Below are 18,980 nucleotides of genomic sequence, written 5' to 3'. Positions count from 1 at the left end.
ACCCGCTGCCCCCGTTGAATTATTTTTAAGTCTCAGCCCTGTGAGCTAATCCTGGGAGGATGCTGGAGGGGTGAGACATCGGAGTATTGGCATCTCACTGAGCATAGGGCCCTGGCAGGGCTGCAGAGGCTCTTTGGGGGCAATTTGTGTCATTTAACAACTCTCAGCTGGCTGGTCAGGCCTTCCTGATACTCACTGGAGAGCAAAAGGCATTTCTGGGTCATGCACCCATGGATCCCCTTGAGATGCAGCTCTGGGATGCATTGAGTCACGCCCAGGATGCTGTAATTTCGGACCTAGCCCTGTTCTGAGCTGGGGGTTGGACCTAAGACCCCCATGGATCCCTTTCCTAGATCCTGCCTGATCCTGTCCTGAGAGACTCCAGGCAGCTACTTCAATGGACGTGCCACCAATGGAGGTGGCTCTGCCAGAGTATGTCCCCTGATTTCCCATAGGGCTGGTGGAGGGGCAGATGGTCTCCTGTGCCCTCCATCAATGCTTGGAGATCCACTCAGGTGGGATATATTCCCCTGGGGACCTGGACCATGGGAAATGCATCCTCCCTTTGTGATCGTGTGTCCTGCACAGAGGGATGAGGGCATGCAGCAGGCTCTGGGGTGTCCAACAGCTCCCCAAAAGCCACAGTAATGTCCCTTTCTCCTAGCATGGACGCTAGGTCAGTGAATCCTTTGCCCAAGCAGGACCAGAAGTTCTGCTAACCAAATGCGGCCATCCCCTGAGCACCTTCCCCTCCTTGCAGCCTTTCTACTTGGCCCTGCGAATTGCAGCATGCAGTGACAGGATCATACCCAAGAGTCAGCTGCCCCCCAGGAGTTACAACCTGCTTTGCAATCCCGTCCCAAGGTGCTCAGGCCCGTTTTCTCATTTGGGACTAGATGGACTCGTTCAACAGGCCATGAGGAACAGCCGCCGTGTCAGGACATTGCACCCGCACCCTATTTGCAAATAGGCTGTGCTGGCGACCACGTGGCATCTCGCCCTGCTGCCAGACTGCAAAATGCATTCAGTCACGAAGCAGGAGAGGGAGAAGAACTGCATCCGGCTGGGGGTGGTGGAGCTGTTCACCTAACGAAGGTCTTAAGAAAGGCATCGCATCCGCTTGTGTTCTGGCAAAGGAGGTTTACAGGCACCTGCCAGCGCTTGGCTTGCATCTTACATCCTGGTGCTGGGCTCACAGCTTCACTAATGGCATTGCAGGTGTGTGCAGGGGGGTCAGGATGACTGGTCCAGCAGTCTGACCGTGGATGAGGTTATGTAGAGAGGTTCATAGCCCAAGTGAACAGCTGATCAGGGACATACTTCCAAATTAAACCCTTTTCCAAATGCAGAGATGGTGGCAAATCCCCATCGTGAAGGACACATACCAAGGTCCTTCCCAATGTGGGTCCCAAATGGCCTCCACCTCCATCCATGCACTTGGGCTCCTTTCCCAATGGTGGCCAGCTGGTTTCCAACTCACTTGCCCCAGTTTTGATAAGAAAAGGATGAAAGGACATTAAAGGAGCATCGAGCCTTTACGCGTGGGCAGGGATGAAGCTGGAGCGGCAGGTGGGCGGCTTGATGAAAGGCAGATGGTGACCAGGCTCTTTCCTTGCCCTTAAAACTGCAGGTCATGGGAGGAGAGGCTGATTCCCCGGCCATCTCACATGCTGTGGCTCAGCTCACGCAAGGGGAACTTCAAAGGGAAGAGAAAACATCTTCATCCCCTGGAAAGTCCCATGGATGAAAACCAGGACCCTGCCCTTGCGTCTGTGCCTGGGTGGACACCGCGGCATGGAGACAGGGACCACGGTGCTCCCTGAGACTCTGCTCCATCCCTTGGTGTGGTCCTGGGATGTTTCTAGGGCATCATTAGCACTCCCATGGGGAACCCCATTTTGCCTCAGGGTAGACGTGGGGACCCCTTTCTCCTTGCTGCCACATCCCCGTAGCACCAGCAGAGGACTCTGCTGCAGCAGGGTTCAGCCTATTCAGCTAAATGGTTTCCCTACTAAAACTCGGTGCAGGGTGCTGGCTGTGCTACGGGGACCTCAGTCTTCCACGCATCTTCCACCATCTTCCAGGGTTTCCCACTGGTGATCCCACCAGCTGGGATCTCAGCTGGCAGCCCCCCCACCCCTTTCTTTACAAGTTCAAGGGTGGGAGCTTGGTGCTTTGAGGGCATCTCAGAGCTCCCCCAGGATTTGGGGGGTGTGGGGGGGAATGGAAGTGGGGTTGTGACACGATGCCTTTCATAGCGGGTGGTATAAACAGAGGAGCAGGATCTTGTTGGGGATCTCCTGCTCTACTGCCAGCAGCATCAAATGGGGCTGCAAAACCCACCCAATCAAGATGGTTTTTTTGGGGGGGCTGCTTCAGCACATCCATTGCTGCAAAGTTGGGAGCCTCCAGCGCCAAGCTGAGACCTTGCAGCTCATCTCATGGGTGATGAGCCACAGCCAGGCAGCTTTCAGGTCGCTGGGAGGATTTGAAGAACTGCTGTTCTTGTATAAATTAGGAGGTTTTGGGGTACAGAGGGCTGTTTTGTATGCTTTCCCATGCCCTTGGAGGGGGGGGGCAGGCACCAGGCAGGGCTCAGGCATGAGGCCTCAAACGCTTCTCCTCTCCCAGAGCGTGGGAAGGACACTTTGTGGGCATAAATGTGCTTATATACGTGTGCGTGTATGTGCGTACATGTGTACATGCGTGCATTCACAGTCCAGCTGCTCTCCAAAACACGCACCAAGACGTTGGTGTTTAACCAGTGCCTAAAATTGCAGGTATTTGGGGAGATAAAAAAAAAAAAAAAGGATATTTTAAACTTTCAGGCTTTCCTGAGCATTTATTTGCCAAGGAGTCTGCAAATATTGGTATTAAACCCATGAAAGCCTTAAAATAAACTCCTCACAAAGCTGGGTGGTGTGTTATTTCAAACACCCACTGGTTTCGTTTCTTGCAAAGAAAATGCTGCCTGGGCCCATCCGTTTTTGGTTATTTCTGCAATAATATGATTAGTTTGCAGGATTTGGGAATCTCCTCCCGTTGAACCCAACGTTGGTCTCCTGGATGGCTTTGGGGCACCTTTCCTCTGTCACCTTTCCTCGTTCATCATTGATGGTGTGATGGCCACCTCCCCAAGTCACCGCAGGCTGCAGTGTGGGGGAAACTGGTGTGGATTCCCTGGTGTCTAATATAAAGGTTGAGCTGTTGGGTGAGGGCTCCTTTGGTTCTTTCTCGTTTGCGTGGCAAGTTTTCTATGAAACTTGTAGGACCTCAGTAGCACAGAGACTTTGTCCGTCTATCGAATTGGCCAACTAGATCAGAAATTACTTGGAGGGACAGGCAGACTTGTTCCTTAGAAAATCAACAGCCGAGGAGGAAAATCAGAAGAAAAATGAAGCCAGGACTCACTACTTGGTAAAGAAGTGAACGTACCAAGTGGCTTACAGTAACAACATGGCTCGCTGCCTGCCTCTGCCAGCTTAAGGGTCTCCTTCCTAGAAAGGCATGATTGGGAAGGAAAAGCCCTGTGCTTGGATGCTGGGAAGGTCTAGTAGAAGTGTGCATGCCTCCAGTCCACGTGGCAGATTTGTTTGCTTGGCAGGAAACCATCAATGCTCTTAACTTTCTCTTCCTGCTCCCAGTGCTAAGAGATATTTAGAAAAAGTGGTTTTGATGTTTGGTGGGTGGTTTTTTTTGTTGTTTGCTTTGTTTCTCTGAAGTAACTGCACAAGCTCTGTGTTCCCCATCAATGGATATTATTCTTGCTTAATTCTCATTCTTGGATTTGAGTGACTCACACGAGTCGGTGCTGGTATGAGCTACGAAGAAGTCATTGCAGCAAAAGCTTGGGTGTGATGCTGTAAAAGCTAAAGCTATCCACACGCGAGCCTTTCATCTGCAGGACATTCATCCCTGGGTGGGACTCCAAAACCTGGGCTGAAAATCAAGAGGGGTTTTTTTTAAGAGAGATGGGATGACTAATTTAGCAATTTTAGGATTTGCAGCTATTTCTTTGGCTTTATGCTTTTGAGTCTTCATGTTTTGGCAACTATAAGGGCTAGAAAGTTTTTTAAAAGAGAAACCAAAGCAGAGCTTTCTCCCATGGCACAGGGGACCATGAAGTGCTTCTCTGTCCCACACCGCAGGGCGATGGGCAGTTACCGTGCCTGCATCTTAAAGACGTTGCTGGAAGATCAGGTGTAAACTAATTTGAAGGCTGGAGAAATTGGTCTTGGGATGAGAGCGAAGAAATTTGAGCTGCTCAGATTATTGCCAGGCAGATTTCAAAGTGACTTGATGATTTGTAATAAATGCATTAATGGAGATGAGTGTGTCCTAAGAGCCTCATTAAGTTGGCAGAGAAAGGCACAGCAAAAGCCAGGCTGGGGAGCAAGTGGCAGATAAGTTGCAATGGAAAACAAAATGTATTTTTTTCACAGGGGCTGGAGTTACACTTGGGAAGACTTCTTCTCCTGGTGTCTGTAAAGGAAGCACATGGAGTGAAACCTCTTGGTTTGGTGGCTCTATGAGTTGTTGGGTGAACCAGAAAAAACGTGGTCTATGGGATGGGAGATGAATTGCTTAGAGATTCATTAATTAATTATTCCATCTAGCAACTTCTTCTGGTCTTCAACAGGAGCAGCCTAGGAGAAGCTACGTGACCAAGTCTATAGAAATAAAAATCAACAAGACTGGCTATTGAATTCATCATGCTACCAGGGTTTTTTGGCCCCTGTAAAGCCCTGCCATGACCACACAGTTCTCTCTGCACTTGGGTTTTGCCAGAACTGGTTGTATCAGCCCCCTGCAAGCACTGATTTCAAGAAACATTAGGTGGAGTTTGCAATTCACAGAGGAGGTTTCACTCGGCAGATGGACTCCAGGAGCAGTGGTCTCTTGTGGGGCATCTTCTACTCGGCCTGAATCTTTGCCAGACCTTTAAGAGGTAAATCAGAGGTTTCAGGTCAGCCGGTTGTAGTTACGGGGCAGTGCTGTAAGGGTCTGCAGTGCAATGCCCGTGGGCACACCATAAGGAGCTGCATGACCCCACTAGGGAGGGGTTAGAGGGAGGTCTGAAGACCTTCTCAGTGGCTTTCAAGGTCCATAGGTTTGCTCTGACCAGCTATAAGGAGCCATCCTGGGGTGTACTAGGATGCTGCAACCTGTCTCCACAGCAAATTTTCACCTAAGACAGTTGAGTTGCTCCTCTGGGTCTTCCTGTCTCTCAGAAGCAAGGATGTGGGACAAGCACCGGTGTTACTGGGCTTTCTGGAAAAGGGGAGACAGCAGCAAGATAAAGTGAAACCCTCCCCAGTGAGCTGCTGGGTTTGGGGGTGCTCCAGTAGCCCTCTCCATCTCATCTCCATCTCACCTTGCCCAAGGATGAGAAGACCTGTCTCTTGGGGTGGCTAGCTCTCCCATGGATTTCTACAGGAGTTTAGATGCTGGAGGTATCTACTGTGGAGCCCCAGTGTGGACAGCTGTATCTGGAGCTTGAAACATGTCTATGACATTCAACAACCCAATTTCTGTCCCCGGTATCCTCTTCTTTGTACACATCGGAGAAGATGGCAGAAGAGTGCTCATAGTAGAAATAAATTTATTTACTACAAGAAATCTGAGGTGTCTGCATGTTACAAAAATAAAAATGTACAGTCATTGTCACAAAAACTTTTTTTTTTTTTAGTATAAGTTAGTTCTTTTGCAAACAAAAAAAAAAATAATCTAGATATAAATTTCCAGTTGGTAACTCTCCAACCGCTCTGCATCTGAACAGTGCCACTAGCTTGTGCGGGATCAGGATCACAGAGGGACCCCCCCATGGGACTGGCAGTGTTGCCCAAGGTGGTGTTTTGAAGCTGGCTGATGCCAGCTTGGAGAAAGGTGGGATCGCCAAGCAGGACTGCAGGAGTGAAATTGAGCACATTTTTGTTGAATTATTCAAAGCACGTAACTTGGTATTCACGCTGCTTTTCGGCAAGTGTGGGCGACCAGGCAAGACCTGGCCTGGAGAAACGTTTGTACCAGTTCAGCGCTTCAGTTGAATTAATTTCTCCCAGATATTTGTCTCGCCCCAGTGACTACGCCGTGACCCTCCCCGTAAAGCCAAGCTCCCTTCACAAGCACAAGGTGCTGCCACGGTGTAAGTTCTATCTTAACTCAACCCTATCCTAAAAGTTCACTCAAGGATGAAATGAACCACTCTACAAATGTCCTATTTTTCTTTGCTGATGGTGCTCAGAGCTGAGACAGTCCTTTGCCTCCTGTGGTTGTGACATTGTTGGTTAGGACAAGAGACCTCCATGGGACCATGGTTCCTCCAAGCCGGGACCACAGGAACCTCCCAGTTAACCCTGAATGGTCCCACTCACCCTTGACTGAACTTGGCTGGTTATGTCGCAGTATGTCTTTATCTCCACCAAGCCACTTCATAAGGAGGAGGGATGGGAGAAAATGAGAAGACGTCTGAGGAATTGGTCTAAACCAGGATCAAATGTGTTTGCCTAATCCTAAAATAGAGCCAGGGCTGCTTTTACAACAGCACTGCAGCACAAGCAGTTTTCATTTTTGGGGCGAGGAATCAGCATCCTTGTGGCAAACTGGGCAAGGAAGCCGTGGACTTTGGCTCTCGGCTCTCTAACCCAACAATTACAGAGAGAAAGACCAAGTGGACCTTCTGGGGAAGTGTTTTGTGGATATTTTCTCTGGTTTACTTTGAACTGTCCTGGCTGTTGGGGATGCCTGACCAAATCCAGACAGGACTGAGATTAAGCTTAGCACCACATTTACCGGTACGGCTGCTAAACCCAGGGTTTAGTGCTACCAAATTTCCCAGGGAAGGTCTACGCTGTCAGTAAGGGATATGCCGACTGGCTCCAGTGGAGCACTGGGATTACTGGGATTATGAGGAGACCAGACAGCAGCATCTGGGCAGCACTTTGACTCATGCCAAGCTGCTAAAGGTCACAGAGGGCTGTCACCTCTGAGCAGCAATGAGGATGTGGCACCATTAAGCCAATGGGATGAGCAATGGTCTTCACTTCTTTGTTGGAAATGTGAGTCACTAGTAAGGGGGTTAAAAACAAGACATGAAGATCTCACCCTGAATTTTAATGAGCTGGAGATAATTATTAAAGTCAGCAGCTGAGAGAAAGCTACGGGTTCTTAAAAGCTTTTCAAGGATGAACGTTGCTGTTGGGAAGCACTAATGGGTGTTTTGGAAGATGTTGACCCCACTGGAGAAACCTACAGGGGACCTGTTTGATGGTACCACTAAACTCTAGTGGGGTGGTACCAGTATACTCCAGTGGGATGTATGGTCCTTTTTTAATGGGAAGCCAGCCCTTGGACAGGAGCTGGGAGTCCCTTCCCGGCTCTGCCAGCAGAGGCCGGGGGCTTGAAGCTGGGAGAGCATTTCTTCAGGGATGCAAAGCTGTGGGAGACTCCTTCCCGCTGCAGGTGGTATTTGCGCTTGACATTTTCATCGACCTGTTTATCAGAAACACAGCTGACACTCCTCATCGACCGAAAGCCTTTCCTCCCTTGCCAAGGCACAGAGAAACCCTTGCTACCTCTGTGCCAGAGAATCTGGAGAAAGGCAGATGGATTTATTCAGGGGAACCTTTTGTACACAACGATTCCGCTTTAGAAAATGATCTAAGATATTCAGGCTGTGATTTGTATTTAGCAGATTTGGCCACCATGATAGAGGTCACCCAACCTCACTGGTGGAGACATGCCATTCAGCATTGAACAGAGAGGCAGGCTTGGATAAAGAGGCAGAGATACGGGGTTTGTTTGTACAACCACAGCAGCATCTTCCCGAAAAAATACGTTTGAAACAGCGACAAGCAGAGGAGCGCATTTAGCACAGACCATGCTGAAGCGGGTGCAAGCCAAGGCACTGCAAACATCAAAAGCCTTGGGCCCTGAAGCATCCTGACCTCCTTTCACACCTGGGATAAAGTCTTCTGTCGTGGAGACGGTGCTGGCCGCGCCGGAGCAGAGCTAGGATTTCACATCCTTGGATGATGTGTCCGAGCCGTTGCTGGTTCCCAGGTGACTATTGGGCACGATCCCCAGCGCCATTTCATTTTGAGGCTTCCCTGGCATTTTGTTGCCAGCAAATTTCATAAATCGTTGCCCTGCTAAGAAATACAAAATGGGATCCAAGCAGCTGTTGGTGCTAGCTAGGGGACGAGTCACCTTATAAACTAAATTGATAGTATTGAGGGTCTGACAGCTCAAGTCCCAGCTCCGGAAGGAGTAGTACAAGGTACGGGTGACATGGAAAGGAAGAAAACAAACGATGAAGACCATCAAGACGATGATTATCATCTTGACTGACTTCTTTTTGGATCGGGACAGCCTGGAGATCCCCCGTGTGGGCTGCAGCAGCCTCCGGGCCATTAGGCAGTAGCAGATGATGATGATGAGGAAAGGGATGCAGAAGAGCAGCACCAGCATCACGGAACTGTAAATGACAAACTGGCCGAAGAGGTCCTTGCTGGACGTGTCGTGGCAGGTGATGGTGTCACGTTTCACACTGGTGGTGACGAAGAAGAGCACGGGTGACTGGCACACGACAGTGATCACCCACACGATGACCGACACCCTCCGGGCGTAGCGAACGTGTCCCCACTGCAGCGACTTCAGTGGGAAGCAGATGCCCAGGAATCGATGGATGCTGATGCAGAGGAGGAAAAGGATGCTGCAGTAGAGGTTGGTGTAAAACAAGAAGCGGACTATTTTACACAAGCCTACGCTGAAAGGCCAGTTGTCCCCCATGGCATAATAATAAACCAGGAGGGGCAGGGAGACCACGTAGAGCGTGTCGGACATGGCCAGGTTGAACATATATGTGGTGGAGGCGTTCCAGGTCTTGATCCTGAAGATGAAGATGTAGAGGGCCAGCAGGTTGAGAAAGAGCCCCAGCACGCACACGATGCCGTAGGAGATGGGCAGCAGGACATACTTGAAGTCCTCATCAAATACACACTTGTAGGCATTATCTCCTGCGCCACCTGGGTCCAAGGAGCTGTTGATGACTCTGGTCCAGGCTGGAGGAGTTGTTAGGTTTGCCATCACCCTGGGGGGAAAGCAAAGAGGCTGTAAGGACACAGAGGTAGAGAGTCCCTGGAAGAGATGACTTAGTTGAGAAAACCCCAATACCACAATGCTGTGACATGTTGCGTGGTTCATGCTGTCGTTATTACTGTTACTATATCCTTCCTTTTTCCTCACACCAAGGTTGCTATCAATGCTTGGCTGTGTCTATCCAAAACCCACCCACAAGCATGGCTCGCTGTCTGGCAGGCAGTGCCATCTCAGTGCAGGTGACAATGACTCGAGAGGTGGCAGTGTGCGCCTCTTGCCAGCACATCGCATACCCGTGAGGAGCATAGCCTCATTGCGTTGGGTGTTGACAGAACTGAGGTAGTCCCTAGCATGCAGGACTTATAGTCAAGCAGATAAAGAGAGGTTTTTTTATTCTCATGTTGTATCTGGAGCACAGAGGAGGAACCAAGCTGCTCTAAAGTCACCAACAAATCCCAGGCCCAACCTGGGAGTCCAGCTCAATATCCCAGTCCACCCTTCCCACCAGGTTCATGCAGAAATTTGGTCTCCTGCACCACAAAAAAAGGAAAGATGCTCCATTCTGGGCTTAACCATCCATGAGAAGTGACTCAGCTGAGCACCGTGAAAGGTGGGTCCTACTAAACCCCAGGCAGAAAGGGCAAGAAAAGGGTACTATGCTCTTCAGCGAGCAATCCCCGTGACTGGCAAGGCTCTGATTTCAGAGGTCTTCAGTCCCTTCTGGTAGAACAAACATCACAACAATATCAGGAGGCCCCTTTGATTACCTTAAGGTAAAACCTTGCCAAAAAGAGCATGTTCTCCAGCATGGAGTGCCTGGGTTTGTTGCTGCTGCTGCTGGGTTTTTAATGCCAAGGGTTTTGCTTGTCTTGGGCTGATGGTGATCATCTTGGTAGTCCTGCTTCCTGGCCTTGAGACCCACTCCTCCAGCATCACCACCACCAGAAAGTCTGCTCATGCTTGTGCAAAGCTGATTTGTGCATGGGAATGACCAGTTGAGATGAGAAAAAATGAACTCAACAGAGTCTCTGCAGACACACAGAGTCTGGCACTGTCTGTGTCAGGAGAGACAAGGGCCCTTTTGTGCGTCAGGGACAGCCCACGACCCAACCGACACATGATCGCTCTGCAAGCCCATCAGCCAGGAATCAAATTAAAATGCATTTGCCTCCCTTCCCGTAAGACAAGCCGGTTTGATCTCAGGGGACGCAACGTGCTGAGCCCTGTGCTGCTGTACCCTGTCACGGGGAGCCTGCGGAAATGAGATTATGGGGAGATGAATCCAGCGCAGGAGCTCAGAGACCGGGAGCTACTGCAGGACAAAGGGTTTGGGTAAAGGTGCCCTTTGAATGAGTAGGTGGGATGTGCCCTGACCCAAATTTCACCATGATTTTAGGTAGAAAAGAGCAATACCAGCTTTCTCAGCTACATGGTTCAGCTCTAACCTGGTGCCAACCATGCTGTGGGATGGCATGGGCATGTCTTTTTTTGCAAACAAGCACTGTTTTGACCCAGAACTATCCTGCACCTACCTCCAGTTCAGATCCTGCAGGGAATGAGGCAATGAGGGTCTCCTAGAAGCTGCCAACCTGCATGATCTCTCACTGAAGTGAAGCACTATGGCATTAAAAAGCACCTTGACAACTCATAGCTGAAGGAGAAGGGGTGAAGTGACGCCTCCAGCCTATCACATGGGGATAACTCCAGTCCTTGCTCCAGGAACTGGATCAAACAACCTGTCCAGATGTGGCATGGACATGATCCCTGATGATGTTTCCCCCATTTTGATGCTTTTCCCCTCTGAGCAGACCACAGGCAGCGCTGGCTGAGGCTCACACTTCCCAAGGACGTGGGCAGAAACCACAGGCACGCTTACGCCCTGACTAATCTGCAACATCTGCAAAAACCCAAATATAATTTTGGGAACTGCTCTGTGATGAACATGAGGAGCCAAGATGCATCTCCCCCTGTCCCAGCTTTCCCTGTGCCTGGTTCAGCTCTGGTCCCATCGCCTTTCACCCTGCTTCCCTCAAGTCCTCGGCAAGGGGGTTGGAGAAGGTTGACAGTGCTCAGGGAGATGGGAAAACACTTTCCAGCTGCTCTTCTCCCCAACTTCTTCCTTCCCTCTGTGGTTTGCATATCTGCAGTCAACAACACAGAGGTTGCCCGCAGACCTGGCAGTCGCTTAAACATGTCAGAACGACCACTGTGATTGACAGAAGCCACACAAGGTCCCCTAAAAGGTGCGGGAAAGGGTTACAGAGCTCCAGAGACATCTGCATCCCCACTGTCCCCTGCAGGCAACCCGTCACCCAGCTCTGAAGCCCTGATGGGGGCAAGATCACCCCATCTTCCAGCCCACCTCCTCGCAGGTTCCTGCAACCCCAGCTAGAAAACCCAACAAGGTGTTTGAAAACCATCCGTAAGTCACGGTGGGGAACGTCCTCCAGCGTGCAGGGCAGCACAGGCTGCCCCAGGCCATGCTGCGGCCACGGATGTGCCAAGCTGCACGTCCCCATCTTCAGGACAAGGACCAAACAAGGCTCTCTGGTTGACTCGAACAGGGTAATCATAGAGACAAAACCCCACTCACAAGGCAGCCTTGTCCTTGCCGTTGTGCTCTCCCTCCTTTTCCTTCTGGAAATGCAAAAGCCTTTCTTTTCTATTTTTTTTCCCTACTTTTGCCCAGAATCCCTGAGACAAAACCTGCTGTGTCTGTCGGGGCCATGGCCGTGGTCCACCCCCTCACCCTCGGCCCTGTTGCATCCGCAGTGAGCTAGACGGAGAGGACATGGCCAGCCAAGGCGTGTGAAGGCACAAAAGCTGGCAGCTGCCCTTTCCTCTGCCTACGGGCCGGATGGCACAAACACCAGCTTCTACAGTGACGCATCGAGCCCCCGGTGGGGACGAGGGGAGGGAGACAGCAACAGCGATCCCTGAGGATGCCAAGCAGGATAAATACTTCTATGACTACCAAAAGCAAACCCATAACAACGCTTCTGTGAGGACCACCTATATCTGCTTCGTCAGCTCTCTCAGCCCTTCCCAGGGTCACGGCGGGAGGTTTTTTCTCCGACGTCGAATGCAGGTGACCATGCAGAGCTTTTTAGGTGCCCTCCGGCCACCCGTGCACAGCAAGGACATCGCCCAGACCAGCTTCCTCTGTGCTGGACCATACGATGGGTCTGGATGAACCTTGTTGCAACGGCTGGACCATCTCTCTCTTTGCAGGGTGACCTTGGACCTGTTTATCCCATGGGATATGATTTTGGGGGGCTTTTTCCCCAGAAAACATTAGCTGTAATGGTTGAAGACAGCAGGGGCAGGAGCCCTGTGATGAGAGGAGCCCAGGCAGATCAGCATTGCAATCCTGGCAGCCACATACCCTCAAATATATACACCCACAGGCATGCGCATGTGATGCCAGCATCCCAAAATGCTCCTGTAACAGTATCTATCACGGTCGGGCAGGGGATATTTAGATGAGTCAATATGGGGAAGGAGGGGGGCTGTCATCAGAGAAGGTCGCAGGCAGTCGAGGAATGGGCAGCAACCAAAGCCAGCACAGGGGGACCATGGGTTGGACACTGAATCACTGAGTAAAGAGCTTTAATCCTGGTTTCTGCCCCATTTTTCAGAATTCCCGGTGCCATCCCAGCACCAGCATCCATCCCACTGTGTTTTATGCTTGGGAACCTGCCAGCAGAAGCAAAGTCACGAAAGCAAACAAAGCGCAACCAAATCATGGCTGTGACGCATGCGTTTTCATGGGGGGTTGATGAAGTTTAATTGACCTTCCTGCATAATTAATATGGATTAATTTGCCGGCAGGACCTCGCAGATGCAGCCCTTCCTTCTGCCGGTGCAAAGCTCTGGGAAATCAAGCCTGCGTGGTGCGGACACACCGACTGTGACTGCAGCTCCCATCTTTTTACACCGGAGATCGAAACCACGATCCATTTACCGCGTCTTCCCCACCGTCTCCTTTACAACAGACCCAAGGAGAGTGTGGGTGTTTTCCCTGCCCTAATTTATAGGCATTTAGTAGACTCATCAAACTCCTCGCTCCAGATCAGGAACTACTCGAGACACTGGGAAGCGAACGACCTGGCATCGTTTTTCTCTCCTCTGGGACCGTGGTTGAAACACTCCCCAACCAAAAGCAAACAGACAGTGTGTTCGGATGCTACCGAGCTTGTCTGGTTGGGAGACGTGAGATGGGCCGAGGCTGAAATCTGAGCCTGCCCAAACTGCCTGGTTTTCATCTGCCCTTTCCATTTGGCTCCTTTCCGCCACAGTGACCTTCAGTGCCTTTCTCCTCCGGGCTGGCTCTGCCCACCAGTGTGGGCTGAGACATTCCCAGTCGTCCCGCTCCCACCATCTGTATCACTCCCTAATGCTTCTCTCCAGCGATCCCAAAGCAAAATACCTCCAAGATAGATTTCCAAGATACCCAAAAACAAGCTTTAAGCAGCTCAAGGGGCTTTACCCATCTCCTTGATCGGAGCCCCTGGCAATGCCCCCTCTTTTATCCCCCATGGATCTGACTTACCCCTTCCTCCATCCCCAAAACAGCCAGAAACCCTCATTCCTCCCAAAATGAGCTTGCAAAGAATTTATGTTTCTAATTTCCACTCCCCGCCCTCCCCCAAAAAAGCACCTCAGAGGGCATTGCTGGCTCTACTCTGGCTGGCAGAAATGGAGCTGTTCCACCAAAGTGTCCCCGTGCCTCAGTTTCCCCTCCTGCCCCCCGGACTGAGAAGCAGCAGGGTTCAATTTGGTTTCACCATGAAAAGTACTTTTTGGGGGGAGTTTTGGTTTCCTAGAGGGTTTTTCAGTCACTTGATCCAAGCTAAAAAGAGGAAAGGGAGTTTGGATAAAAGATAAAACAACTTAAAAAGAACTTTATCACTTTGTAGGTCAAAGAAAATGTTTTGCTTTGAGTCAAGTGACTTTTTCTGGGAATTCCTGGTTTTCCCCAAGAAACTCCCTGAATTCCTCCTTGAATCAATCCCCCTTTGACCCTCCGCTTCCCAGGCGGTACCAAAACCTCTTGCTTTCGTCCACACCACGGGAAGTCAACCTGGATTAACCAAAGCCATGGCTTTAGAGCAAATTAGATGAAAGCATTAAACCCATCAGTGCTGGCGCTCGTCTATAATTAAAGTCGCCTTCGTTCGGTTGAACCTGACTCGATTCCCAGCATGGCAGGTGTCCGGGGATGGATCCTGCTGGAAGCAAATATCACCCTGGCCAATATTTAATCCCTTCATCACCAGATCAAACATTTCCTGCTACTGCAAAGGTGATGCTGCCTGCGTGTTTTTCCCCTGCATCACCTGCTGTCCAGGAGACCCTGCAGCATCCCATGGGGTTGAAGGCAGATTACATCCTATCTGAGCCCCTAAATGTTGATTTTTATTTATTGGAGGATGAAAAACCAGGGCCCTCGCATCCTTTAAGCTTCCTGGGGATAGAAAGGAGCCCTGTGCTGAGTTTTATACCAGGAATTTGACTTTGGTTCTGCCCTCCAAAATTTTCCGGTGCTCACCAGAGGAAATGACGGTCGCACTGGGAGAAGAGTGTGGGACCATTTTCTGGTTGATCACCTGCTTTTGGTAACTCTGTTTCACGCTACAAGCCCCGTATCTGGGAGAAATTACATTTCCACGGAGATCTAACAGTCTCCTGCCCCAACCAAGGGAGCCACCCATCAACACCACAACCCACCCTGCAAAACCAAATGCACTCTGCCCATCTAGGAGATAACAGCATCCGAGACTGGGGATAACGCAATTATCGGGCTCGACCACGGCACCGGCAGTGACAGCAAAGCCAAAGCAGCACCAAACCCCAGAAAACCCCATGTAGGGCGGATTTGGGGGAATAATTTGCTCCTCCATAAGCATCATCCTGTGGGAGAAAAAGGGTCTTTGCTTCATGAACCAGTTCCCGTTAAGGCTTTAACAGGGGATGTTCAGTGTTAAGGAGGGATGACGGCGTGGCCGGCAGCACGCTCCACTGCCAGTGAAGTATTCAGGGCTTTATGTCAATAACCGGAGATAAAAATCACATCGGGCAGAGACGGGGCAAAGCCACTCGGTGCCAGGACAGTCAAAAATACTTCTCGGGGTTTTATAACCCACTAAATCCTGGAATCAGCCACACTCCAGGGTCTGGCTGTGAATTTAGGGGTCTCTGAGCTCCTTAGCCCATCAGGCACTGAGGTTGAAGGCCAAAGTTTCCTTTGTTTGGGTATAAATGAGGAAGAGGAACTTGGGGCTCATGCTTCGCGGTAACGAAATGGCCCAACTTTGGCAGCCGCGAGCCTTGCGCTGGGGGCACCGTCCCCCACCGCCAGCGGCCCCCCAGGAGCAGGGTTTGCTGCTCCCTGCCTCGTGCACAGGAAGGCAGCGGGTTGCCAAGGGGGTTTTGCAATGAGCTGATAAGAAAACTGGAACAGAAAGAGAAATAAGATGTTTTGCCCTTAAACTTGCTCCTGCAGTGATGCCATCCCACGCTCAGATCCAAGGCAGAAGGTGTTTTCGGGGCTAGGAGCTATTAAAGGGAGTCAAAGGGTTTGAAGCCAGGGTCTCACCAACCCCAGTGCAAATTAAACCAAACCCAAATAAATTACACAGGGACCCCAGCATGCAAAGAGGTGGAAAAACACAAGCCGGACTAAAGCAGAGAGTCAGCTTCATGGCTTTTACCAGAGGTGTGTACAGGAAAGCCCTGATAAACAGCCAGCAAATGTGTGATATGTGGGGCGTGAGCTGCTCCCACATCGAGGAGGAGAATTGGGGCTTGGTTCGGTTCTGCTCCCCACTTTGAGTGCACTGGGACCCTGTGCCACCCGTGTCACTCACCCAGTGGGGAACAAGCAGCAAGTGCCACCCCTGTGCGTGTGCGTGTGTGTGTGTGTGCGCGCGCGGGGGTGTGTGCATGTCATCTTCGAATCATAGAATCCCAGACTGGTTTGGGTTGGAAGGGACCTTAAAGCCCGTCCAGTTCCAACCCCCTGCCATGGGCAGGGACACCCTCCACTAGCCCAGGTTGTCCCCCCACCCGTGTTCATGTGTGTGTGCACAGGGGTGCGTGCGCGTGTCCCCCCTCACCCGTGTGGGCGTGTGCACAGGGGTGCGTGCATGTGTGTCCCCCCACCCGTGTGTGTGTGTGCACAGGGGTGCGTGCGTGTCCCCCCCCACCCGTGTGTGTGTGTGCACAGGGGTGCGTGCGTGTGGCCCCCCTCTCACCCGTGTGTGTGTGTGCACAGAGGTGCGTGCGTGTGCCCACTCTCACCCCGTACACACGTTGCACACCCGCACCCCGTGGGTCGCACACTTTCCTGCGTGGACAGGACCCGCACCCCCCGTACCTCCTACGTTCCCCCCCGGGCCAGATGCGGCCCCGCTCACCGGGCGATGCCGAGCCGGGTGGCTCCGTGCCGGGCGGCTCCGTGCCGATCGCCCCGCTCGGTTCAGGCAGGCGGCGGCGGCAGCTCCATGCCCGCGGCTCGGTCCTTCCCCAGCCCCGGACCCGCTCCCGCTGCCCCCGGTCGCCGCGTGTGAGCCGGGCAGCGGGACGGGGGACGGCCGTGGGGCCGCCCCGCCCTCCCCGGGAGCTGGGAACGGGGCAGGACCGGGGCAGGACCGGGGCTGGGACCGCCCCGCCCCGGGGATGGGATCGGGGCCGGACACCCCGCTCCGGGACGGGGACCAGGACAGGGGCGCGATCGCTCCCCCACCTCGCCCCACCGGGGATGGGGATCAGGGATGGGACCGGGGTTGGGGCTAGGACAGGAGCTCCCCACTCCGGGGACGGGGGCATGGATGGCACCGGGGCTGGGACCGGGACCGGAGACCGACCGCTCCCCCCCTCCACCCACCGGGGCTGGGAACCGGAGCTGGAACCGGGGCAGGGGCTAGGACAGGAGCCCTCCCCTCCGGGGATGGGACCATGGATGGGATCTGGGCTGGGGCCGGACCCGGACGCCCCCCTCCCGCATCCAACCGTCCCCCACCCGCAGCTGCCTCCCCCGGGGAGTGCCCTGGAGACCGTCGTGTCCCCCCCGCCCCGCCGGGGGCAGAGCCCACAGTCCCTTACCCGGGGCATGGAGCAGCCACATGGGGGTAAGGGGATCCCAGGACCAGGTCAGGAGGGCAAAAAATGTCTCAGAACGAGCTGGATGAGCCCCGTTTTGGGCTTCTGCCACAGCCACCCTGATGTTGGACACTGTCCCATGGTGGGTGACACCAAGCCATGCCCTATCGAGCCCCGGGAGGGTACCAGAGCACCCCAGGCGATGCCCTGCAGCACATCCCTCTCCGCAAGCTGGTTTCATTTCCAAGGGAAGCAGAGGGATGGGCGACATGAGATGGTAAAGGGACTTTGAGGCCAATTTTGGTTCTAACTTTAGCTCTCAGGACTGGTTCCCACCGATCAGTCAGCAAGCTGTCAAGTCAAACCCAGCTGCCTTGCCATAAACTCCCTGGGGTGGGGGCATTTATTTTTGAAAAGAGTAATTTTGGGGGCCTGATTCACCACAGCTTGTCCTGCTCCACTCTCATTCTCCTGGGAGCCACACGCCAGCAAAGTGCTTCTTCCTTGGGGATACAGGTAAACCCTTGGGAAAGGGGATGCTGCATCTTTTACATCCCAGCTTTGGGACTTTTCATCCAGGAAACAGATTGCTGGAGCCAGGAGGACGTGGCAGAAAGTTTGCTGGAGGTATTGCTCCTTGCCATGTCTTCTCCTGTGGGCTGCTGGGGGCTGGGTTCAACCACAAATAGGCGTCCATCTCCTGCAGAGGGTAACAGACCTGTCAAAATCCCTCTGCTGGGATGCAAAACATCTACAGAAACCTAAGGGCAAACTGGACCATGGAAGAGAAATACTTCAAGGGTCCTAAATTTCTAGGAAGTATGTTGAGTTTGGGTGTGAGCTAGGGGGTTGTATCTGCCATATGCCCCAAACACCCTATGGAGGTGCTCTAGGGTCTGTTCCCGCTGAGTCCTGGCACAACATGGCCTCCCAAGAAGCTATGGAGGGCCACTGCTGTCTTCATAGCCTGCCCTCTCCCTGTAGATGATTGATGTCCAAGTGAAGCAGTGACAGGTTCAACTCTACCTCCTCAGTGGGGCTCACACCCCTGGACTGAAAACCCTTTAATTTTGGGGGGCTGGAGGGTTTCTGGGCAGGATGGGGCCAGAGAACAAGCTCCACTGGACCATATGCAGGTGGCCCAGTCGTCTTCCACCGCTGCGAGTGCAGAGCGAGCCCCAGTGCTCCCCTGTGTATTTCCCCATCTGCGTCCGTGGGCGTAAGCCAGCTTCTCCTTCTGCAACTGGATCCGATTTCACGTGGGGGGGTCCTTGGGCCTCCTGGATGTGACCAGGGGGGATCATAAAGCTCACGAGGGAGGAGGGGAAGGGCACCAATGCCATCTATTATTTAAAAGTAGAAAGTGGCAGCCGGCTAAGGAGGCATTAGCCCGTGTGAAGAGGATATGAACATCTGGCACGGAAACAGCGCTGCAGAGATCTTGCTGACGGACCTTCATGCCAGAAAAAAAACAAAAAAAATTTGCCTATTTCCTTCTTCTGATGTAATTTGTTTGAGGAGGGAAAACAATACATCACTTTGCAGCTATTTGGGGCTGATAAGGGAGGAAGGGCAAGCTCGTTTGCTTGCACAGAGGGAGGGAGATGCCTGGGCAGAGCTGTTGAGTGAGGCTCAGACCAGTGAAGCTGTCTAGCAGTGCCCTACCAGGATGCCAGTGTGGTGCTGAGTTAAGCCCGTCTCTTTGGGATTTGGAAACGCTTCTTGGGCAAAGGTTGTGTTAACCGGACCATAGCACCCTGATTTCGTTTTCCAAATCC

The 18,980-nt window shown here is 52.3% G+C and overlaps 1 protein-coding gene across 2 annotated transcripts; it reads right to left on the bottom strand.

Moving 5' to 3' along the window:
- Window positions 1–1,171: 1,171 nt before the first annotated feature.
- On the bottom strand, window positions 1,172–16,703 carry P2RY2 (purinergic receptor P2Y2). Of its 2 annotated transcripts, XR_008574419.1 has the most exons (3): window positions 16,518–16,703; window positions 7,959–9,091; window positions 1,172–3,939 (listed from the first exon to the last, which is right to left on the bottom strand). XR_008574419.1 is itself a non-coding variant. In XM_054806892.1 (2 exons), the coding sequence occupies exon 2, from the start codon at window positions 9,085–9,087 to the stop codon at window positions 8,011–8,013; it is 1,077 nt and encodes a 358-aa protein (XP_054662867.1). In that variant the 5' UTR covers window positions 9,088–9,091; window positions 16,518–16,703; the 3' UTR covers window positions 5,586–8,010. The 2 variants fall into 2 exon arrangements, 1 of the variants encoding a protein (XP_054662867.1); XM_054806892.1 differs by lacking the exon at window positions 1,172–3,939 and having other exon boundaries at window positions 5,586–9,091.
- Between the last annotated feature and the right edge of the window lie 2,277 nt (window positions 16,704–18,980).

This window comes from Grus americana, chromosome 1 (genome assembly GCF_028858705.1).
Source record: "Grus americana isolate bGruAme1 chromosome 1, bGruAme1.mat, whole genome shotgun sequence".
NCBI classification, from domain to species: Eukaryota; Metazoa; Chordata; class Aves; order Gruiformes; family Gruidae; genus Grus; species Grus americana.
This window is presented reverse-complemented; position numbering and strand designations above follow the sequence as displayed.